We start from the raw sequence: 25,038 nt of genomic DNA, 5'->3' as shown, positions 1-25,038 counted from the left end.
TGTCACGTTTACATCCTTAGTTCTATATATTGCTGACACTCCTGGACTATCTTTTGGTTATAAAACTTCCTTCCCCTTTGGGACATGGGGAGACTCATGAGTCTCAGCTGACCCGGTTTCCTCGTCATGCTCTGCTTGGGGAGCATAGGGCACAGGAAGACAGTCCTCTCCCGGAAAGCCAGGTTCCCGTTTGTTCAGGCTGGCCCCACCCCTGCCCGGTACAGGTCTCCCCACGACAAGCAAGCATCCCAGGGTCTACTTAATATGCAGTTTGCTTCTCCGGGTCTGTGCCCTTCACCTCTGGCGTGCAGTGTTGGCAGGGAGCCTCCTGTTCCCAGCTCACCCAGGTTTCTGGGAGTTTCTAAACCACATTTGCATGCAGACAGTGTCCTTGCACTCCACGAGGCTGCATCTGGCCTTGCATAATAAGATGTCAATAGCCTCTTGGCATCAGGTGTGGAAGTTACCTGCCTCCCCACGGGAAGGAAACTGCTCAGGGTGGTTTCCCTCTGTATTCTTTCTGAAAAGAACAGTTGGCTGTCACCCTCGCCCTCTTGGAGGTTCCTGTTGCCCTCCTTCCAGGCTCGCCTGGGATCTGGGTTTGACTACACTGTTCATAGCTTAGCGTCTTCAGGGAAAACTGGCGATAGGGCTCTGCACGTGGGCCAGGCAAACCATTGGCGATGTGCAGAGTAGAATTGTGCCTGGCTGGTGTGGCTCAGTGGTTGAGTGTGGACCCATGAACGATGAGGTCACAGTTCCATTCCCGTTCAGGGCACATGCCCGGATTGTGGTCTTGATCTCCAGTGTGGGGCGTGCAGGTTGCTGACAATTGATTATTGTCATCATTGATATTTCTCTCTCTCTCTCCCTCTCCTTTCTTCTCTCTGAAAGCAATAAAAACATATTAAAAAATAAAATAGTAGAATTGTGGGGCTGCCACCCAGGGTCTCTCCGTGCATGGTGACTGTTGTCCTGTTGAAGGCTATCTAGAACCTTCCAGCAGACACTGTCATGATGGTACCAAGAGCTGCCATAGGGTGGAATGTGGTGAAGGCCAGAGAGGGGATACTTGGCTTCCCCAAGTCAAAAGCACTCACAGGGTCCACCTGCCTTCATCGTCTGAAACAAGGCTATTGATGCTCTCACATGCCGATCCAGTGCCTTGGAAGCAGGCAGAACAGGGTTTGAATGCCAGCTCTGCCCTAGAGCGCCTTTGTGACCTTGAGCAAGTCATGTCTCCATCCTCAAGCTCCTCCTCTGTAAAATACAGTCATCAGCCACTCCATGAATAAGGACTGTGGTTGTTTTCATTTTGACAGGAAGTTGGTACTAGTACCAATGCTACCATGAGTCAATGCATTGTTTTTTATTGTTATTATGAAGTGCTTGGTAAATAAACGTGTGCTATATTTGAATCGCACCATTATTCAACTTTCTGAGCACTCTCCAGTGTTTTAGTAATGCTTATATAGGTACAACTGACGTGACAATTCCAAATATCATCTGTCACTAAAAGCAGGTCCTCTGCTTTCACTCACTTATGTTTGATTTATGTCGAGTTTTACGGACTTGGAAACATATTCACTTTTTTCAATGTATTTAAGGTAGACTTTTCAAAATCTTTTGTGAACTGAGTTAGCAAGTGAAGATGAGGTGTGCAAGGGCCACAGCCCCCTCGCTCTCGGCTATGTGAAGGGGCCCAGATGTGCCTGGACTCATGGTCACACCTCCAGGAGTCTCCAGCTTGGCTATCAAAACACAACTAACAGAGAGGAAAGGGAAATGGGGACCCCCCACGTCAGGCCTGAGCAGGAACCTTCTTTGCAATATGTGTTTTGTTTTAACATTTCATGTGAAGCCGGGTGGGGTGGCTCAGTGGTTGAGCATCGACCTATGAACCAGGAGGTCACGGTTCCATTCCCGGTCAGGGCACATGCCCAGGTTACACGCTTGGTCCCCAGAAGGGGGCGTGCAGGAGGCAGCCGATCGATGATGTTTCTTTCTATCCCTCTCCCTTCCCCTCTCTCAAAATCAATACAAAAAATATTATTAAAAAATTCATGTGAATTTTGCACTCTTTTCCGTATTTCGTCGTGCCTGTGTCATCGTAGAAAGAATGGCCAGCCTCCCCTGGCTCCTCCCAAGCCCTGGCACTGGGAGAGAGAACAGGCCGTTGTCACCCTGGGGTCAAGGGACCAGTAGTTGCATTTGAAAAGGAGGCTAAGCTATTGCAGCCAAGACAAAGGGGACACGTGGGAAATGCAATTGAGAGAAATAAGGGAGGGAAGGGGTGAAAGGTCCTGGGGTGGAGATCCAGGCTGGAATCGGGGAATGGAAGGAATAGGGCAGCCAAATCTCTGAGCCCCCAGACCCGTCTTGGTTGCCGATCAAATAGGAACTGCACTCAGCCATCGAGCACGGTCTGTGCTTCTTTTCAGGAAGCTAATTGGTTCCAGGAGTGAAGTTAGACTCCGGCCAAAGGAGAACAAGTTCCATCAGGACCGCAGTTTCCGTGTTCAATCTTCTGTCACCATCAGGGTGACATGTCCTTGGCACCATTTCCTTCTCCTCGAGCCAAAGTCCATTTTTTTTTTTTTTAAATTGAAGTCTCTGCCCAGACAATGACATTCAAATGAAAGTCTGTGCATTCTGCCCTGGCACGCTCTCTGGCTCTACGATTCTGTCATAACCCGTTTCTCACACGGCGATTTGACGGTAATTTCTTCCCTTGCAGCGTCTATTAGGTCCAAGTGGAGTTGGCCTTGGTGACTGGGAAACCTGCACGTAAAGAGAAGGGAGCATTTTTGGAAAGCCAGTGGAACAGTGCGTGGTCCGATCCTGTCTTGGTGTGACCAAGTGGTGGGGAGTTCTTTAGGGCGCCACAGAGGAAGACACTGAAAGGGAAGCGTCTATTATCTTTGTGCAAATTGATGCCTGTCTGCTGTTGGCTTGCCAGGGAGTGCTCAGGGCCCTGTTCCAGCACAGGTAGCCTTTTGTGAGAACTTTGGAGGAATCAGCAGCATTGGCAGGCACCCAGCATTCTTATTGCGATGGTGGATGGAGACCATACTGGTTTCAGGCTCCAGGGCTGTGTTGCTTGAATACCAAATTGTTGGGATCATAGGGCCCGCACTTCATAGATTTAGTGAATCGATAGCTTCTTGTATCCTTCCTTCCACCTGGAAGACTCTGTCTGGTCCACTGGGGAGAATCAGGTGGCCATGGAGTCTTGTATAGTATGTGGTCTTGTGGTGGGGCCAATCTGCCAATATTCTTGAGTCTCAGGTTCCCCAACAGAGGGATGGCGTCAATATTACCTAAAGCATGAGTTATGTGAAGACTAGTGGCCCCGGTGCATGGATTTGTGCATACTGAAAAGAAATTAACTAGAAGAAATATTTTAATATTACTATTTGCCATATCTCTATAATAGAAGTGTCAGAGATGAAAGAAAATTAGTAAAATGTATATGAAACTAATATATAAATTAATAAATTAACAATAACAACATATAACAACAAAGACATGCTATAAAAACAACAAAAACATGCTATAAAAACAAGATATAAAAACAACAAAAGCATGATATAAAAACAACATTGATGAAAACAATGACTGATAAATTGATTAAACTTATTCTAATATTTCCCTGTTTACCACATTAAGAGTAAAAACACTTTCAGAGTGCTTGACTAATTTCCCTTGTGATGAAGTATTTACAACTTTAACTTTAATGTCACACACTCTTTGAACTTGAGAGAAAGCACCATATAACTGCCACCCCCGCTTTCTTTCAGCTTCACAATGTCAACAAAAACAACCAGATTCACGATCAACAATGAGAGTTCGAAACACACATGTGCGCTTGGCACCAGCGAGAGCTTTATATGTATCATGCATGTGCAAGTCAACATTTATTTTTAAGTTGCCAGTGCACATCACATATACTGGCTGGTAGGTCGGTCGGAGGGATGGTCAGACAGAAGTACTTAGCCTTTTATATAGAGAGATGAAATGTGATGATGCGTGTACAGTGCTCAGCACAGTGCTTGACATTCAGTCAGTGCTTAATACAGAGAAGCTGCCATTGATGATGGTGGCAACATACATACCTGAGAGTAGAGTTGTTGGTTCATATGGAAATTCTGTGTTTAGCGGTAGTTTGGTTATTAATGCCACCACCCTCTGAGTAAGGCATGGGAAACCCCAACCTTAGAAGAGAGCATAGTTTCCTGTGTAGTCTGGAAGCCTTGAGAAATTAAAGGCAAATTGTGTAAGTGGTACAGAGAACCTCAAACATGGGCCTTGTCCTTGTCAACCATTAATCTGGTTGTTTCTGTGGATTTACCTATTCTAGACATCCTATATAATAAAAGCCTAATATGCTAAGTGTCCGGTCATCCGGTCGTCCATTCAACTAATCAAAGTGTAATATGCTAATAATATGCTAAGGCAGCTCAACCGCTTGCTATGACGTTCACTGACCACCAGGGGGCAGGCGGTCAACTGGTCAACCAGTTGCTATGATGTGCACTGACCACCAGGGGCAGATGCTCTGACTGGTAGGTTAGCTTGCTGCTGGGGTCCGGCTGATCGGGACTGAGAGAGAAGGGCCAGATACACCTTGGTGCCCTCCTGTGGTCCCTCCCCAGCTGGCCAACTTCCTATGTCCCTCCACGGCCCTGATTGTGCACCAGTGGGGTCTCTCGGCCTGGCCTGCACCCTCTCGCAATCCAGGCTGAGGGCCGCCCCCCCCCCGCCCCCGCCTGAGTGCATGAATTTCGTGCACCGGGCCTCTAGTTTTCTATAAATGGGATCATGCAATATGTTGCCTTTGTGACTGGCTTCTTTGACTTGGTATAATGTTTTCCAGGTTCACCTATGTTGTAGCATGTATCAGTAGTTCATTGCTTTTTATGGTCAAATAATATTGCATTTCATGAATATCACATTGGGTTTATCCATTTGTTCATTGATGGACATTTGGTTGTTTCTACCTTTGGCAATTGTGACTAGTGCTGCTGTGAACATCATGGACAAGTGTTTTATTGAGCACCTTTTTCTGACTCTTTGGGTTACATATCTAAGAGTAGAGTTGTTGGTTCATATGGAAATTCTTATTTAGCTTATTGACTGTTTTTCACAGCGACCTCGTCATTTTACCTTCCCACCAGCAATATGTAAGGGTCTCAATTTCTCCGCATCCTTGCCTCCAGTATCAACTTTTGACTTGCAGAATGAGTTTTATTGTAACAGTGGGGGGAAATACCTGAATTATTTAGGCTTCATTTATTTAATGAGACCATTTTAAAGCAAGCACTAGAAACTCATGAGCATTTTAATGCAAAATGCAACACAATTTGAGATACATGAGAAGCAAAGGTTGTTTAACATGTAGAGATAAATTTGATCATTAGTTCATATCTATGAACCATATAAATGACAAGGTCATAAAAAGCCATTGAGCTTTTTGTGGTGAGGCTGTGCCCCATGATATGATTCATTTGGTGTACTTTTCTATAAAAATGTACAATAGCCCATCTCAGTGACATCTGGGCTCGTCGGCATAAAATGAGTGTTCAGAGTCATACTATTATTTCCTGTCCTATACGTCATCTGATCTATAGAAACAGAGACACGGTGTGGCACGCTGTTATTCCTCCTCTGAAGACATTAAGAAATTTTACGTGTTCCTCCTATTTTTGCTAATGAAATAAAATGTTGAAGCTTGTTATTTTTTTTCTTGTGCCAAACCATGAATGTTCCATCCTTATCTGAAACCCAAATAAATACTCATGAATGTACAGTGAAATTTAAATGAGCACTTCACATAAATATGCCAGCTATAGGAATACGTGTTTCTGCACATTTGTAGACCAAAATAACGTGAAATAAATTTGACATCACTTCATATTCAGAACCACCAACCCAATAAAGTTGTTTTTATGACTCAATTTCTTAAACTCATGTAGGTAAGAAAGCATATATACAGCTCTTCATTCTGTAATCCATCACACAATTTAAAAACAGCATTATTTGGCTGAAATTTTAATAGGCCAAATGGAGGAAAATGTGGGTAATGCTTGATTCTAGGGTGATGGGGTGGCGGAGGGGACACAGGGGAGTGAACTTGGCTTTTCCTTTCCCTTATTCATTCATTCTTTTTCTGTTGGACAGATGTTTACTTATTCAAGCACTGCTGTGTGCCGGGTACCATGCTTTGAGCTGGGGATAGAGTGAGAACTGAGAAAACACTGCCGCTGGTTTCTTGGGACTTACAGTTTAGTGAGGGAGGGACCGTCGTCCATGGCTGTGGAACAGACTGCCCCCAACTGGCTGAGTGGTGAGAGTCAGCACTTCCTCTGCTCCCAGTCTGGTGGGCCAGGCGTTTGGGGGTGGTACAGAGGGGCAGCTCAGCTCTGCTCCAGAGTGACTGAGGATCCATCGGGCGGGGGACTCGCACAGTGACGGAGGCTGGGGCCACGTGTCCAGGGCCTATGTTGTGGCGATGGCTGGGTTCCTCGGCTTTTCTCTATGTTGCGTCTTCTGGGGTTGACATGTTTGAGATGGCTCCTTCACTCACATACCTGGAACCTAGGCTGGGTTGTGATGGTTGGAGGAGCTGAGGCTGGTTGGTTGTCTCTTTCTGTCTGTGCAGTCCAGGCATATGGGTTTCCTCAGAGCTTGGTGGTCTCAAAGCTTGGTGGTCTTGGGGTAGTCAGACTTGTTTTTTTAAAGATTTTTTAAAAAATTGATTTTTAGAGAGAGGCATTGATGTGAGACATCCATTGGCTGCCTCCTGCACGTCTCCTACTGGGGATCGAGCCCACAACCTGGGCATGTGCCCTGACCAGGAATTGAACTGGCAACCTTTTGGTGCACAGGACATGGCTCCAACCAACTGAGCCACACCGGCCAGGGCTAGTCAGACTTTTTCTATGGCAGCTGGCTTCTCCCAGAGCGAGTTCAAGATCATGAACAGAAGCTACAAGTCCTCCTGTGACCTAACTTTAGAAATCCAGAAGGTCTTACTGTTGGTCTACCATGTCACTAAGGCCAGCGAGACCTGGGAGGTGGGGGGGAGTTATATTCTACCTCCCAGTGGGAGGAGTAGGCAGAATTTAAGATTGCCTTTACCCTGCCCCAGAGGGAGTCAGCACTAAAGAAATAATCACATGCAGAACTATTGCAATGAAGAAGTGCAGACTTTTACAGTAATCAGGACTTCTGGATTGGAAATGACAGAAACCCAACTCAGACGGGCTGATGAAGAGAAGGGAATTTACTACCCACCTAACCGAGAAGCCGATAGCTGAGCCCTGATGCTGTAACAATGTGGACAAGAACCGCTTTCCCTGTCTGTCAGGGACATTTGCCTCTTTACTCAGTAGGTTTTGTTTTCTGGTGGAGCATCTCAGAGGATAGCGACTGATGCCACCAGCTAATCCACATATCTATCTGGTTAGCAATCCTGACTGAATAGAGGTTCTTTCTGAATAGCTCTAGCAAATGGTCTTAGTATTAAATCTTATTGGCTGAGTTTGAGTCACATACCCTCTCCTAAACCAACCACTGTTGCCAGGGAGACAAAATTCTTGGATTGACCAGGCCTGGACTTGGTGGCCACCTCTGGGAGCTGGGAGTGGGATCAGCCCTACGTGAACCACAGGCAGGGATGAGTGTTTCCACAAAAGGGAAAGAGTTTCTTTTATTAGGAGAAGAGGGAAACAGATGCTAACCAGACAAATACGTAAGTACCCACCACATAGCCAGACACGCGTGACATGCCTTGCAGAGATCCATACATAGACACACGGAAGGACATTCCTCCCTCTTCTCATTTCTTCCGCTTATTAAACTTGCAGTTATTAAGTTTTCATTGTGGATGAAGCAGCAGACTAGTTGAGACTGGGGATCCAAGATGAATAGACAAATGGGTAATGTTGGGAGGGCTCTGGGGGGCTCATCAAAGAAAAAGACATGGCCGCTAGGTGGCAGTAGCACATACAGGCTTTCTTGGGTGACACTGCTGGCAGGAGAAGCCCCTCACAGCAGGAGATTGCCCCAAAGTACAGGGCAGACACTTGGAAGGGGAGGATGGCAAGGGCACTCCTCGGGGAGAGGGGAGATCCTAGGGCAGTGATGGCGAACCTTTTGAGCTCGGCGTGTCAGCATTTTGAAAAACACTAACTTAACTCTGGAGCTGTGTCACATATAGAAATTTTTTGATATTTGCAACCATAGTAAAACAAAGATGTATATTTTTGATATTTATTTTATATATTTAAATGCCATTTAACAAAGAAAAATCAACCAAAAAAATGAGTTCACATGTCACCTCTGACACGCGTGTCATAGGTTCGCCATCACTGTCCTAGAGGGACCTTATGTGACTAGGGGATCTCATAGCACAGTGGGGAGTCCCTGGGGCAGAGAGCGGCCAGTGGCTTGGGGGGCTTTTTTCCCCGTGCTTATCTTAGTTATGGCTAGCAGAGGTTGGGCAGTTTTTTGGGGCATGCAAAGCAGAAAGGCTCTAAATGGCTAAACATCTGCTTACTTGGGCTACATTTAACCATTTGCCTGCCATAAGCGTCAATAGACCAACTTTAAAATCATTTTTCGTGAGACTTTTCAACGGAAAATATTCAAGAACACCCAAATTGTGAGTAATATATTTAGTTTTATAATATTCATTGCAGATTGATTTTTTAAATTAAATTCAAAATATCGTGGCGTGTGGGGATGGCTTCCGTTTTGGACACATGGCAGTTAACTGGTTAAAACAATGTGTAAAAATTTGAGTTCGGCACTGGTGGGCTTTTGAGCTAATGGGTCTGCAGGGAAGAAATAAGCAACTCACCAGCCAATACACAGAGACCATCTTTAGCGTGTTTATATAACGAGGAGTTAATATCAAAACCTCAGTTACAAACATAGCAACTCATTAATATCAGCAAGTTACAACTGAACAGTAAAGTCACTCACCCAAGGTTACACAGCTAGTTGGAGGGGCAGACAGGATTGAGACCCAGACAGACTGGCTTTGGGGTCCATTCTCTCAAACCAACTGCCACAGCATCTCAGAGGGCTGAGGAGTCTTTCTTGGTCTCAGTTGCCTCACCTGCAAAAGGACAGGGGGGTGACCAGCTGGGCAGTCTGACACAGGCTAGCAGCGGTTCTCAACCTGTGGGTCGCGACCCCTTTGGCGGTCGAACGACCCTTTCACAGGGGTCGCCTGAGACCATCCTGCATATCAGATATTTACATGACGATTCATAACAGCAGCAACATTGCAGTTATGAAGTAGCAACGAAAATAATTTTATGGTTGGGTCACAACGAGAGGAACTGTATTTAAAGGGCCAGAAGGTTGAGAACCCCTGGGCTAGAGGCTCAGGTAGGTGCTGGTGTCGGAATTCCATGCAGGGGCTCAGCCTGGGCGTGAATCCTGCCGCTCTCGGAATTGTGCAGTGGCTTTCCTGAGAATCCCTGGGATTACTTATTCGTGGGTTGAAAGAATCAATTTCCCTGAAAATTATAGAAATTCTGTAAGGGGGAACATTTTAATTCAAGGGAATATAAGGAAATTAATTCAACAGTATTTTGAGGGCACCTTTACCTTTTTAAGCACTGTTCTAGTTGTTGGGGGATATAACCATAAACAAAATCTCTGCTTTTGTTGAGTGCATTGTAGAAAAGTAGAGAAGGAGGTAACACGCGTAACAAATAAGTGAAATCTTAAAATCTTTAACGCATCAGATGGCAAGTGTCCTGTGAATGATAGAGAACTAATCCTCCCAGCACACATATGGTACTGATTGGAAAACACGGCCACTGTCCCTTCATAACCTTTGATGATGGAGGCCATCTGCTTAGAGGTAAAATAGCCAAATCCATTACTGCCAATATAAATCTTGTCTCAGGCTGTTCCTTCATGCCCTTTAATCTCTGCGATTTATAAACACACTGACCACAAAAGTCATCATCCTAGAAGTATTTGCTACCTTGCTTCTCTTCCATTTCCCCAGCAGAACTGGGAACTCCATGAGGGTAGGCATCATGTCTGGCCCCGCTCACAGTTACACCCTCAGGCTCTCCATGGAGGCTTGGCCTCTTGGAAGGTGTTTAAGAAGTATTTGTTAGCTGTGAAACACACGTGGGAAAGAGATCTGCAGACGAATTGGGTTTTTGATTGCTGCTGGTTTATACTACATATACACACTCTCACTTTCCCCTTTAAAATAATAGTCAATTTCTCTGCCCAGCCAGCCGGTGTGGCTCAGTGGTTGAGCATCAACCTATGAACCAGGAGGTCACGGTTCGATCCTTGGTCAGGGCATATGCCCAGGTTGTGGGCTTGATCCTCAGTGGTGAGCGTGCTGGAGGCAGCTGATTGATGATTCTCATCATTGATGTTTCAGTTTCTCTCTCTCTCTCTCTCTCTCTCTCTCTCTCTCTCTCTCTCTCTCTCTTTCTTCCCCCTCTCAACCCCCCTTCCTCTCTGAAATAAATAAAAATATTTTTTAAAATTTAAAAAAGCCAATTTCTCTTTGAAAGTTACCTGTTGTGATTATACTTTCCTTTTCTCTCTCTCTCTCTCTTTTTTTTGCAGCCGTGCAATCATTGCACACCCTAAATGACCAGATATCCCATTTTATTGTCACCAAGTCGAAGGCACTGGAGGAGGACAAAGACCCCTTTCTGCCCGCAGAGAAGGAGACCCTGAAGAGTTCCATGGTATTGATGAGACACCTCCTCATGGACGCCCAGGTACAGCCATCAACAAAGAAATCGCGAGACGGTCGGTGGGATACTTTCTCGGTTGTTTTGTGGCATAAGCTGTGCAAAAATGTTCGACACCCACACTTATTCAAAGCCGCCATTTGTGATAAACAGACATTCTGTGCTCAGTATATTGAGTATTGGATTTCTTATAGGGTATTATTTGGGCTTAGCATTAAAATAGCTTGTTTTGAAGTCAAAGAATTAGGGCTTAAAAATAATGCATGTGTTGTCTCTGAGAATTTAACAGATCTCCCATTCGCCTTGGAAAAGTGAAAACCCATTTACATACCAACTTGGCAGGCATCAAAGCTGGCACGGGCCTTGGAGCAGAGCAATGCTTATCCCAGGCAGCATCGCCGAGTGACTAATGAATATTTTGGTACATGGGATGCGCCCCCAGTACGTGAATCAGCCCTGGGTTGGGCTTTTTGGTTTTGTTTTGTTTTGTTTTGTTTTGTTTAATGCCAGCAACAAATTAATTACAGAAGGTATTTAGCTCATTGCATGCTATTGTTGAGATGTTATTCTTCCAGGTTTCTCCTCGTGAACTCTTTCCTTGAAATGTTTAAAAAATAGTCTATTTATTCCATCTGGCTTTGTTGGTGGGTCTCTCCAGAGATGTTGACAGGCAAACACCAGGTGTTTTAAGAGAATTGCTAGTTTTCTATATGAGTGAAGCCAAGCTGAGCGAGATTTTATTGTCATTGCTGCCTCTCCAGTACCTAGAAATGTTTCAGAAAATGTTCTTCGGATTTGGTGATTTTTGTATTAGTTTTCCCTGGAGCATTCGTCCTGAGCCGGTTTTCTGTTCAGTAACAGCGAGGTCGGAATGGCTGGTGATTGCCTGCGTTCCGCCCTGGATCCGATTTTGAACTGTGGTTTCTTGCTTTTGTTTCTACCGCGGTGGCGTTTATGTCTTATTTCTTAAATCAATTCTGAGTCCTGGAGCTGGTACCAATAAGACTCTAGCTGGCAAGACTTTTGTACACTTCTCTCCTGTCCAATTTCTGAGCCCCTATGTTGAGATGGCCCAAATTATGCAAAGCCTTTCATTTTATTCCCCCGTCTCCCTTTATTATGCGCAGCCCATTCAGCATCTCCTTCCTCCCCAAGCCTGTCTGGTGGAAAAGGGAAAGATTCTGAAGCTGCAACAGCCAATTTTGAAACTCAGAAGAAAGGGAAATTTAGAGCAATTTGCTAAATAAAAGAGCAAATTGTTCTTGAAAGGATTAGCTTTCCTCCATGCCTGGACCAGTCTTACAGCTAACACCCCAGCCAAGGAAACTATCTCAATACATCCCCAAAGATTTTGTGTAAACTCCCAGTTTTGCAAAACCTAAAAGAATAAAAATCATTCCTCCTTTTCCTCTTCTTCACATATGAACTGACTGGTGCCTCGAACTGGATCAGAAGAAGTGTTTAGCATTGCTTAAGGAAATATCTGTTCCCTCTAAGTGTCGAAGGCATTTGACAACTTTTACCTGTAGTGTTGGTCCCAAATGTTTTCTCTTCTTAAAAAAAAAAAAAAAATCTATCAGGACTAAAATATTCAATATAATGCAATTACTGAGTGGAAACATGTTATTATCTCCTTCTTTTCTGATCCCAAACCCATGCCTGCTAGGATTTTCTCGCTTAAATCATTAAGGAAAAACAAAAAACAAAACACAACACGAAGCAGGCTATGGTGGACATCCCCTGAGTCATGCACTCTAAGAGGAAGTTGGGTTGGATTTTCTTCCAAAGTGGGTGGGGAAATCATGGAAAGTCAGGTAAGAGCCCGGCCAGTGTTGCTCAGTGGTTGAGCATGGACCTATGAACCAGGAAGTCATGTTTGATTCCTGGCCAGGGCCCATGGCCGGGTTGTGAGCTCCATCCTCAGTGCGGGGTGTGCAGGAGGCAGCTGCTCAATGATTCTCATTGATTCATCTCTCTCTCCCTCTTCCTTTCCCTCTGAAATCAATAAATCAGTATATATATCGACCAGCCATGGCCCATATATATATATGGAAGCCAGGCAGGAGAGTAGTCTGGTGTCTGGGAATGCTACTTCTCCCACCTCCTATTGTTCAAAGATTCCTCCCTCCTGTCTCTCAGACTAATTAGTTTAGTCTAAAAATACCACCATCATTTCTTTTCTTCCAAAACCACTAACTTTTTGAAACATTATTTGTGGTTATGAGTCTAGGGCCATGGCCAGTCAATTAGAATCACATTACCGCATCCCCCCAGGCTCTGAGCACCTCTGAAATATGCTTCCTATACAATTAGCCATTGCCAAGCTTATGAAATGCTAAGGAACCCCAACTTGCGGGGGTGGGGGTGGGGGCAGGGGTGATGTGTGGTTTTCAGGTTTGAAGTAGACATTTAGAGATACGTTCATTTTAATGAGACTTTTTATTGAACGTTTTTGGAAATTCAGTTATTTCCCATTCATTTTTTCATTACTTCTTACTTCAATTCCAAAGACGAATGAACGTACTTATTTCATATTCTAAGCTCATCAATAGTGAGAGGGCAACCGAATGTCAATGTAAGTTCTATGCATCTCCTTCCCCTCGGCTGCATTTTGAAGTATTATTAGACGGCCGGTAGGTGTGTATGGTGCAGGGTCCACACTCTTCACGGGTGGCAACCACATCCCTTCACTTGGTTGGTATAAAAGCCTGCTCAGTCCCACATTCCAACGACTCTCGATGGTACCAGAGGATGGCATTCTCTGACATCAGTTTACAAACTGAGTGAATCAGGCAAAAAATATTCCGGGGGACCGGAGAGCTGCTTCCAGAGTGACTGCTTGAAAGGCGTAATCGATTCAAGTCACATCTGTCTTGGAAGCAATAAATCCTGCTTAGGAGAATGTCAAAGGCAAAAAAGCATCGCTGGGCATGAATTCCACCCTGCGGATTATAAAAGGTGCGCACAGAGCAGGCCCACCTCCCAGGTATAATAGGGGTGCGGGATGATTGGCAGGTCTGACAACCCACCCTAGAGAGCAGAACCAGGAAGAGCATCACAGACGGGCAGCTCTGAGGCCGGCAATTATTTCCTCCTTCCCCAGATGTTTCCCCGCGGGGGGTGTGGAAGTGGCAGAGCGCCTCCCTTTGCCTTCCCTTCCTTGTGTCATTCACAGGCCCCCAGTTCAACCAAGCACCCCGTTCAGGTCGCATTTGAAACCTCCGTTTGCGGGTTTGATTCCTGAGAGCTCTGTCTACCCAACCTGCCCACTCAGCCTCGTAAATGATTAGATTCATAACACCGACCAGGCAGTTCTTCCCGGTGGAGACGGGCTCTTTCGCTCGCACTGTGTGACTCTGCATGCTAAGAGGGGTTGATTACAGCAAATTAAATCTCCTATTGGCAGTTTTCCCCTTCTTCCCCCCGAAGACCCAAAGTCATTATTTATTAAAGGCCACACAATTGCTTGGGAAAACAATGAGATCGCCTTGTGGGCAGGTAGGTCGTCCTCGCCAAGGCCGGATCCTGACTGGAAGGCCGTGGAGCACCAGTGGCCACGGAAGGGTCTGTGTCCTCTGACCCTCCGGGCTGCACGGGCCTGGCAGCCAGTGAGCTTTCTGCCTGACACTCGGCTTCCCTCACTCAAAGGAATCAAAGGCCCCGTCTCTAGGAACGAAACCTTTAAAGAACCAAAACAAACCGCATAGCCTCCATCTCTAAGCAGGTCTGTGCTTGTGGCCTGACAAAGTCAAATGGGGGGTGGGAAGGAAGTGAAATCTGCTTTATCTTCTGCACTGTTCTTCCCAGCCTCCTACTCTCTCATCCTCTCCCTCCTCCCCACCTCCCCCTGCCCCAGCCTGTCCTCTCCCTTCCTCCCATCCCCTCTTCCTCCTCCCTCCCAGCCTCCTCTTCTTCCCCTTCGTAGACTAAACCTTCCCGACCATGTGCAAGGAGACTGCCCTGTTTCTCCCCTCGCTTTCCTGTTCTTCCCTCATCTGTCTTTCTCTCTGGTATTTGTGTTCAGGGAACTTGGGAGCCTAATTGCCGAAGACCTGACCCACGTTCCCCTTGCCGAGCAGAGGGAGAGGCAGCAGGAGGGTGCGGTTGGCAGGAGGCACGCCTGGTGCCCAGTGGGCTGACCCGGTCCCTGCCAGGGTCAGAGACGCAATATGATTTGGGTGCTTCTGTTTTCTTCCTAGAATGGTCTAGAAAACTCCTCCAGTTGATGGTACTTTCTGATTCATTTCTGACAAAACCCCAGACGGATAGACTGTGGGTAAGACTGGCTGCCTGGACGCTCACGCCCTCGACTGGCCTCGCACGGGGCGTGCGCTTTGGAGCAGAGCCCCCACCAGAAGGGCCTTGGCTCGGGCTCCTGACCACCAGGAGGGTTAGCTCCGCACAGTGGGACCGTGGGAATCCGGACATGCACGTGCTCCTCACGGAGGATGCTCCCAGGTGCTTTCTCTGTTTCTAGGGTTTTCCACGCTTCCCCGCATTTTCTAAAGCCAGCCCTCGCTCGGGATGGCCGTGGGGTATTACTGTGAGTTACTCTCGAGCTGCACTTGGCGTCACACTCATATCCCTAAGTCTGACCCTGATGACAGCCTGGGAGAGTGCAGCTCGGCCTCACAATGCACAAGCTGAGGCTCCAGGAGGATGCTGGACATCTCAAGGTCACAGGCATGGGCTGGGGCTGTGAGGAGGACCCCACATATAGATTTTCCTTTTTCTCTTTTGAAATGCGGCACCTGGCTAGAGCCCGGACTAGAACTCTCTTCCTCTGCTGTGGCCAGCAGAGAAGAAGCTCCGTGATTAGAACAAGAGCCAAGAGGCCAAGTTTTCACTTAAGAAAATTACCCTGGGCTATTTTTGGGTCTCCTCACACCATCAGGTTTTCACCTCTTAGAGGTCAGAGGAGAAAGAAAGAAGCAGACGCCAGGGAAGGGAGCTCACCTAGTTACCACGCTACCATGGCAAGCAGATAGGTCCAGGGAGTCTTAGTGCACCCCTCCCCCCCCCCCCCCCGCAACCCACCCCTCCAGTAATGTGTGTGCGCATTTGCAAAGGCGATGATCATTTTCATCTCAGGTGCAGAACTGTAGCATCTGCAGGCCTGAAGCTGCAGTTCCTACACACCTCATGCAAGCCCTCTTCCCATTCTGCCACGGCATTTTGCTCTTTTAAAATTTCCTTTTTTTAAAAAAAAAAAAAAAATAGAATTCAGCCTGCAGTCGTCGCCAGGCTCAGATGCAGTCCCTTCGGTCACCGAGCTCCTGCAGTCACCGTCCCTGCGCAGACACACGGAGGGGAGGCATGAAAGTGAATTGCGTTCCCTGCTAAGCTTGTGTCCAGTACATTTTTAAAAAAAGGTTATAGACAAAGGAAGCCTCTTTTGAGACCTCTGCCACCTTTGTCAAGTCCATAAGGCAGGATTTTAGAGGAAATTCCAAAATACTGCAAGTTGCTCTCAGGGTTTATTGTGCAGAGATCCACTCAATGAGCTCCTGCCCATTGCTATATTCTGAAAAAAGAGCATCTCTTCGGGTGGGTGGTTTTTGAAGGAAATAGTCTCTGTGGACACAGTCTTTCATGGTATTGCTTCCCTGGATCTGTGCTGTGCTCAAGAGCAATTTGGGAATTCATTTTCACACCGTAAAACCTTTATGTTGCATTGTCAGGTATAAATGATTATTATAATGATACACACTTCAAGTGATAGTAAAATAGAATGTGTGTTGTTCTCATCGTTGGTGGTCCATGTTTCCCATTTTCGATGAGGGGGTCTGATACAGTAACGAGATCAGGGAAGGAAGGTCGGGGTGAAACTCTACCCATCCTACCCATCCTACCCATCCTAAGAGATGCTCTTTTTTCAGAATATAGGCTCTTGGCAACAGAGACCAGCTCCAGTCTATGCACCAGTGGGAACATTTAACGGGAGCAAATGGGGAAAAACCGAAGATCCATATCTCGGGAAAGACAGGAAGGAGGGCAGCTATGCCGATTTAGGGATCAAGAACCCAAGAACAGGTTTTTCAGGCTGCTGTGGTCGGGAGAAACCAGCTGCAAACGTTTCCTCTCTTTGTGGATTCCAGTTCTGAGAAGAGTCTGACCTGTCTGTCTTGGTCATCCGGCCCTCGGGCCCTCCTCCCGCTTGGCCACAGGAGGGTGTGGACACGGAGGGACAGTCCCACCGACACCACGGGCCATGCGGGAGGGGAGAGTGGGTGCTGGCAGGCGGAGGCAACAGTGAATCTGTTGTGCATTCCACACACTTAAACTTGGTGCTTCTGCCCCAGAACAGAGCCTGGTGCCGCATGGGGCTCTAGGACCCGCCACAGAGGACTCGGGATGTATGGGTGGGTGAGCGGCTTCGAAGTGCCCTGTGGTAACTATTGAGGAAGTCATGTGACCATGGGGACCACGGAGGCTCGAGGAGTCCCCACTGGTATCTGCAGGACCCCCTACTGCAGTGGTTCTCAACCTTCTGGCCCTTTAAATACATACAGTTCCTCATGTTGTGACCCAACCATAACATTATTTTCGTTGCTACTTCATCACTGTCATGTTGCTACTGTTATGAATCGTCATGTAAATATCTGATATGCAGGATGGCCTTAGGTGACCCCTGTGAAAGGGTCGTTCGACTGCCGAAGGGGTCGCGACCCACAGGTTGAGAACCGCTGCCCTACTGCTTACCAAGTTCTTCGCCAGCATTTTCCCCTCTTCTCTCGGCTGAGAGTGGCACAGGAGGCTGGGTATGATCATCTCTATTTTGAAAACTGGCTCTGAAACTCTAATAAATCGCCCTTTTTATATTGTTCCATCCGGCTCGTCACAAGGCAAGCGCGACTGATCGCCTCCTGTGGTTGGTGACTCTGAGGCCTTGACTTCGGAGGCTGTTCCCTCCAGGGAGAGGGAGGGGCCGTTGCGGGGGAAAGAACATGAAAACCTGGCTCCAGATGTGCAGGAGTACCCACTTGTTCAAAATTATGAATAAATACGAAGCACATTTCTAAAGCTGAGCTCCACCCTGGCAGGTTCCTAGAAGGTTTAGGGTTCCAAGAACATGGTTTTCAAACATTTCTAAATAGAATATGAAAGATTCTGCAGTCCCCGCCCCAAAACATTCTCTTCTCCTCACGGGGTCCTATGGTCATACTGTCAATTCTGTGCCTCCCCACATAATACCCAATCCACCATCAGTCACCCCTTTGATGAGTGTTTCTCAACTGAGAGGGGAGGAGAGCAGTTTTGCCCCTGCCCAGGGGCATTTGGCAACGTCTGCAGATATTTTTGATTGCCACAACTTGTGTGGGTTGGTGGGGAGGGGAGGTGGTGCCACTAGCACCCGCTGGGCAGAGTCCAGGTATGTTGCTAAACTACCTACAACGCACAGGACGGCCCCTCAAAACACGCCCCACCCCAGTGTCAGTAGCGTCAAGGTGGAGAATCCCTGCCTTTAGACCCACGGCTGACTTGTTAATGGATCGTGGAACTCTTCCAGCCTCAGCATCGTTTTCTTTGACGCCCTGCAATTAATCATCATCGGTCCTGAAGACAGCACTTGGTTATCAGTTCATTTTTTCATTCACTTATTGAGCCTCTGTACCAGCGGTAGGGAACGTCTGGTCCACGGGCCAGATAAGGACCAAGAAGTCATTGGGCCTGGCCCTGCCAAGGCATTAGGGGCGAGTGAATTAAATGTTTGACCAACAATAGCAGGCTAATTTTTAAGTTGATTATTTTGTAGGGCCCTCAAATGACCTTACAAATATCCAAATGACCCTGGGCAGAAAAAGGTCCCCCACCCCTGCCCTTCAGTGTGCCAGATGCTGTGCTGGATGGAGGCAGCAACAGTGGAAACAGAAGAAGTGACCCTGGGCCTCGTGGATCTTGCCTTTTAGTTGGGCGAGTGACTCTAAATATGTAGGTAGACAAATAATGATGAGTTTCAATACTGGCCTTAAAGGTGCAGCACGACCTAATTTAGAGGAGGGTTCGAATGCTTTTGCTTTGTGACATTTAAGCTGAGATCCGAAGAGCGAGTCGGAGCGAGGGCAAGAGAGAGGCTGTGGCTTCCAGTCCTGCTTTCGTGCATGTGTTTGTACTTTAATTTACTGGTGTGTGTTTAGTGCTACTCCAGGAGGTAACTGGAAATAGATCCCCTGGGATGTTGAAAAGATCTAGGCAAATTATTTATTCTGGAAAATTTGCATTTAATTCAGGGAAAGTAAAAATTCCAACTGGTCCCTGAGGAGCAGAGGGACCATCCTTTATCCGCTGCCTGTGGGTGTCCACAGAGGAACCGGGGCCTCCGTCTTTTCTTGTTATCAGTAGAAGCTGCGGATGTAGAGACACACACACTAGAAGGCTGGTGTGAGAATTGTTGGAGGGACAGGAGACAGGAGTCAGTTGGAGGGAGGGAAAGCAGGGCACGTGAGTTATTTTGGACAGGAAAACGGAGATGTGAGGGCTGCACGCCCTTACTGCAGCCTCCATGGACAACGTGGCCAGCAGTCCGGTCTCAGCGCTGCCCATGCAGGTTAGTGACTTTATGGGTCACCTGTGGGCAGGGCGGTCCTTCTCTGGTGGCACGTGCTCAGGAAATGTCAGCCAGTGTTTGTCTGAATGAGACCTAATTAGAAAGGTAACTTTATTGTCAGTATTTTTTTCACCATCATGGAATCCAATATCAGAGTTTTAGGATTGGTTACTTGGGGGGTGTGTTTTAACGCTGTGGCTCCCACCCATTAGTCCAAGAGCCAAACGTATGCCATATAATTACTACCCTAAAATAACAATGCTTAGAGCAGTAATTCTTATACAGAGCTCTTGGGGCCTCCTATTCACGTTAAATTCTGACAGCCCCGGCTGAGCAGCCAGGTAAATTGAGGCATGGCATTGCTAAGTGTCATTCAAATCTGACCTGGGAGTAGATCCATCAGATCTCCCTGATGCCAACTCAAGCTGCTGTGCCGTGTTCCTTCCCTCCTGGCTGCTGAGTAAGTCACAGTAAAATGCAGTTTAATAGCGAGATGATGAGCGGGCTCTTCTAAGTGCTGCTGTGCTCCGATGGGCCTTGAAACAAACTCACTCACTTTGGCGACGTAGAGTCCAGATAGTTAACTTTAGATTGGGTCTTCCTGTCTTGGGTTATGGATATGAGCTTCCTTTTTTTCCTCCTAAAGTAGAAGACAAAGAGAAGGAGCTTATGATAGAACTGATCATGAGGATCATGGCATCGATTTGTGCTAGTTAACTACTGCTGCATAATAAACCATCATAAAACCAAGTGGTTTAAAACAATTCTTTATTTACTTCAGAGGTCAATGGATTGAGTGGGTAATTCTGCTAATGTGGACTGGCATGGCTGATCTTGACTGGTCTCACTCATATATTTGTGGTCACTGGGGCCTGGCTGGACTAAGATGGCCTTGGCTGGTGTGATTCCGCTCTCCTCCAGCTATCTTTCCTATCCCTCCAGCCGGCTAACTCTGGAATATTTTCATAGTGGTGACAGGTGTCCATAAAAAAGAGGAAATAGAGAAATCACCTTTACAACCTATGCTTGTATCAAGTTTGCTACTATTCCATGGGCCTAAGCAGGTCAAATTACCAAGCCCAGAGTCGGTGTGGGAAGCAGCCGCTGAAGGGTGATATTAATGCAGTCAAATCTTCCACTACAACAAAGCAGGTTAGCAGAGGAGTTCTCACATAACTCTTGGCAATGGTTAATCTGTTGGAAAAGGGAGTTTGAAATGCCCTAATTAGCAAGCTTCATGAGCATTCACCTTTGGAAAGATAGCCCCAGTAAGTTTATTTAAAGGGACATGAATGGTGCTCTCCTGCCCTTACACAAGCCCAGAGAACAGGCCGTGTTTGAACAGCTGGTGGATGTATTTTAAGAAGGCTCTATGTCAGGCTTGGGCAGGATGGTTTCAAATGGGCCTGTGACCAAGTGTGAGAAGCGTAGGCTTGTGCTCACTCCAGAAACACGACAAGCCATTAAAAGACCATTGTTCAAGCCAGGTGCATGGTTAATTTGTTCAACAGATGATTCCTGAGCGTATGCCAATCACATGAAAGGCACAGCGGTAAGCAGCGCAGGGAGATGTGAACACTAAAGGTGGTGAAGGACCAGTGAGTACTTGCTATGTGCCAAACAGTCTGCTGTGGGTGTTACCTTACCTCTACCTCATTTGTGAGTTCCGTGTAACTCACCTCTGTTTTGTGGTTGTTGTTGCCAGTCCTCACCCAAGGATATTTTTTCCCATTGATTTTTAGAGAAAGGGGAAGGGGAAGGGGGAGGGAGGAAGACAGAGAGACAGAGAGAGGAAGAGATAGAGAGAGAAACATCAATGTGAGAGAGACACATCGATTGGTTGTTTCCCACATGCTCCCCAACCGGGGCCAGGCATTGAACCTGCAACCCAGGTACATGCCCTTGATGGGGAATTGAACTTACAACCCTTTAGTGTGTAGGCAGACATGCTAACCACTTAGCAACACTGGCCAGGGCCTCACCTCTGCTTTATGGTGGATGAAACAGGGCCCAGAGAGGAAACTCATTTAAGGTCACATATCTAGTGAGTAACTGCACTCACTGAATTGCAAAAATGGCTACAATTATTTACTTTCTCTCTCTGGATATGCCTCTGAAGCCTTTCTCATGAAAAGCTAGAGGCTCTCTCCCCATCTCTTGTATCTGAGCTGGCCTGTGATTTGTTTTGGCGGCAAGAATGAGGCTAGACCTTAAGATGCCTTTTGTGTTTCTTCTCTTTCTTGAAACCTTGCCTTTGCTGTTAGAACAGGTCTGGTCTAGCCAGCTGGCAGAGGCAAGACCAGACCATATGGAGCAGAGATGAATCTACCTGCTGAGCCCATCACAGACCGGGCAGCCCCCAGCTGATGTAGTGAATTACCCACGCAGGACCAAGCCCAGCTAAAGTCAGCAGAGCTCAGCCCAGAGCAACAGAATCACCAGTCCTTCTGCAGACTTGTAAGGCATACTAAATGGCTTGTTTTAATCTATTAGCTTTGAGGTAGTTTGTTACACAGCAAGAGCTAACTGATATAATAGCAAAGCCAGTATTTGAAGTCAGGACTGACTGATAACCAGGACTGACTGATAACTGGAAGAGAGCCCTGGAAATGTGGGCTAGCCATGTTCTCAGGAGAAAGAGAAAATGGATTTGTTGAGTCTTACCCAGTCTCTACCACATGTGTCCTTAGGTGTCATATCATTCGTCCACCTTGAAACCACAGTAATGGTGGGGAACCATGTAATGCATTCAAGCAAAGGGATGACCTGGTTATATTTGGGTGTCTGAAAGATCGCTATGAGGAAGCGTGAAGTATGGGTTGACTGGAGTGAGACAGGACAGGAATGGATTTTCTTGCCGAGAGAGTAAGACAAGAAACTATGGCATGAATTAGGAAGACTAAAGAAGAAGGGACACATTCAGGGAATGTTCAGGAAGTAGGTCTGTCAGTAATTGAAACTGGGGGTGAAAGAGAGACAAGTCTAGGATGAGCCTCGGATCTTGTTTGGGTGACTGGGAAAATGGTGGCCCCTGATGAAGGGAATGGGAGCAGCCGATAGGTAGGGGGAGTTGTGAGTTTGGCTTGGAGTCTCGGAAGATTGAGGGACCTGGGGGACATCCAGGTGGGGCTGTCTGTGACACAGTCCAACGTCTGTCTTCAGCTTCAGGGAGGTCTCAGAGCCCTCAGGGTATTTGCCGGTATTGGGGTCATGCTGTATCAGTCAGTAATCCATAGCAGACACAGATCCACTCTAATTTAAGTAGAAAGGCCTTTAAAAATTTTTTTTAGAGATTTTGATAATTCACAGTATCATCTTAAAAACTAGGTTTAGCCCAGCTGGTGTGGCTCAGTGGTTAAGCATTGACCTATGAACCAGGTCACAGATCGATTCCTGGTCAGGGCACATGTTGGGTTGCTGGCTTGATCCCCAGTGGGGGGCGTGCAGGAGGCAGCCAATCAATGATTCCCTCTCATTATTGATGTTTCTATCTCTTTCTCCCTCTTCCTTCCTCTCTGAAATCAATAAAAAAAAATATTTAAAACAACAACAACTAGGTTTGGAGGCTACATCGCCAGGAATAGCGTAGCCAGGAGAAGCCAGCCAACTGCCCACATGACTGTCGATGGAGAGCGAACAGCTACTGCCTCACACCACCTGGCTTGCAGTACTTTGTTGCGGCAGCCACAGGAAACTAAGATAGCCTTGCCGATGAGCTCACACATTGAGAAAGAATGAGACATTTCTATACCAGGTGCAATGTGTTTAGTAAAAGCGCATTTCTTTCTTTAGTTAGTGGAATAAAAATGATTGCTATTGAAGGCCAAAGTGTGTGTGTGTGTGTGTGTGTGTGTGTGTGTGTGTGTTTTCTCCAAAGAGTAAGCACCTTGAATGCTGCACCAGGAGGTTGCATTTCCTCCAAGATCAGTGAAGGGTCCTGTAAGAGCCCGGGCGGCATAGCAGGTGGCGGTGTTTTATCGGCAGCCGACCGCCGTAGGTGGTCTCGCTGTTGTGTATGGTGCAGATGCCGACAAGGCGCATAATTTGTTGATTCCCTATTGTTGGCTTCTCTGTGTGATGGGAAGTTGTCACCTGGCTTATTCCTTTCTTTTCATCATCCTGACTGCCTCCGCTCTGTCATCCTTCCAACTCTAAATCAAAGGGAAGTCTGTCCTCTCTCATCTGGGAAGGATTCTGGGCGCGTATTTTTAGAACGGAGGAGCGCTTGACATTTCAGATCATCATTAGGGCTTCTTCATCAGTTCCAGCCGGAGCTCGGTACTTCAGTAGGGCTGTGGGGGCAAATAGACATGTGAAACGGAGATTCAGCAAAGTGCCTCGGCAGCTGCTGCCCTCCCTGGACAGAGTCCCGCTGCTCCCCCACGAGGGACAAGCTGGGACTCTCCCAGCTTCCAGCATCTGGCCAATCCTTCCCCCGCCATCTCCTGCCTCTGCTGGAATTGTGGAGCAGGTGAAAGGTCACGTCCCCCTGGCTGTTACCCCTTCTTCCCCATCAGGCTCTGTCTCCCTGGCCCAGGTCCCCCGTGTGCCTCCCTCAGTCATCCCGACCCGTGTTGTTTTCTGTGCTCTCGGCCCATCCTCTCCCGCCAGGACCTGGGAAGGCTGTTGATACCTTACCCAGTTTGCATTTGGGAGGCACAGTTCTTTCAACAGAGCTTTATTCGGTGTGATCTCTACTGGCCCCACAGCGAGGCTGCCCTCTCTCCCTTTCTGCAGAGCAGTGTGAGGAACCCTGCAGGAGAGAGAAGCCTGGAGTGTGGGAGGGGAGTAGCAGGCCTACACTGGAGTAGCTGTGGGAAGGGGAAAGGACGCCAACCAGGATGCCCGAGGGGAGTAGATCTTGAGTGGCTGGGCAACATTCAAGTCCGGTGAGGACAGCGACGTGGGGTTCAGAAACACCACCCCCGAGGGACTGCCCCCTCAGTCTAGCTGTAGGGCAGTCGTGTGCCTCTTGTGCCAACCCGTCTGGATTTTGTTGGTGTTTTCGAGTATAGTTTTTATTTCGATGGAGCACAGTTAAGCTGCTGGCACAGTTGGCTGGGAAATGCATTTTGACCAAGGGGGCCAGCCCTTGGGAAAGGACTAATAATTTCTTTCAGACATTTTCTATAGAAACAATTTCTTATAGAGGAAAAAGGGATTTTTCTTCTGTAAGTGCATCTGACTTTCTTTCCATTAATGGAATGCTTCTAATTCATTGATAAGCCTGTTTTTTTATTCATCATCATGGACAGTTTTCTTCTTCCAAAGCCAAGTGATTGGTGTCATTTAATGGCACTCGGTCCACTACCTCTCCTGTCTGGGCTCTGGGGACCCCTCACACCTCATTTTTACCCCAGGTGGCCCACAGCTCCTGGTCTGTGCCCCAGGCTTCCTTAGGACTCAGTCCCAGAAGCCCCGAGAGGAGCGGTGGAAGGACACTGGCCTGTCCAGAGTGGGCCACCTAAACAAAACCAGAGACTTACCTGTTGGGGGTTTAAATGACAAAAATGACTTAATTTTTTTAAAAAAGTCATCAACAAAATGAGACAAATTATAGAATTAGAGATTCAATAAATGGAAAAACTTACATCTGAGAAAACAGTTCATAGAGAAATTGGAACAGGATTTTGCAATAAGTATAATTAATATTTTCAGAGGAGACTATCACATCCAAGGAATCAGAGCAGAGGCCTTCATGTGCCCACCCATTGGTTCCACGGGTACTGGGTGAGTTCCTACTAC

At 47.0% G+C, this 25,038-nt stretch overlaps 1 protein-coding gene across 2 annotated transcripts in view; it reads left to right on the top strand.

Annotated features, from left to right (window-relative positions):
* KAZN (kazrin, periplakin interacting protein) overlaps positions 1 to 25,038 on the top strand; it is a gene marked incomplete at its 5' end in the record, with an annotated part of 789,243 nt that overhangs the window by 168,211 nt on the left and 595,994 nt on the right. For both annotated transcript variants that reach the window (XM_081085625.1, XM_081085628.1), the window contains one exon: positions 10,615 to 10,772. In XM_081085625.1, coding sequence (XP_080941751.1) covers positions 10,615 to 10,772 — 158 coding nt within the window. The remainder of the gene's footprint in view (positions 1 to 10,614; positions 10,773 to 25,038) is intronic.

The sequence above is a fragment of the Myotis nattereri genome (assembly GCF_964212035.1).
Source record: "Myotis nattereri genome assembly, chromosome: 3".
NCBI classification, from domain to species: domain Eukaryota; kingdom Metazoa; phylum Chordata; class Mammalia; order Chiroptera; family Vespertilionidae; genus Myotis; species Myotis nattereri.
Note: the sequence above shows the minus strand (reverse complement) of the source record. Positions and strands in the feature narration are given on the sequence as shown.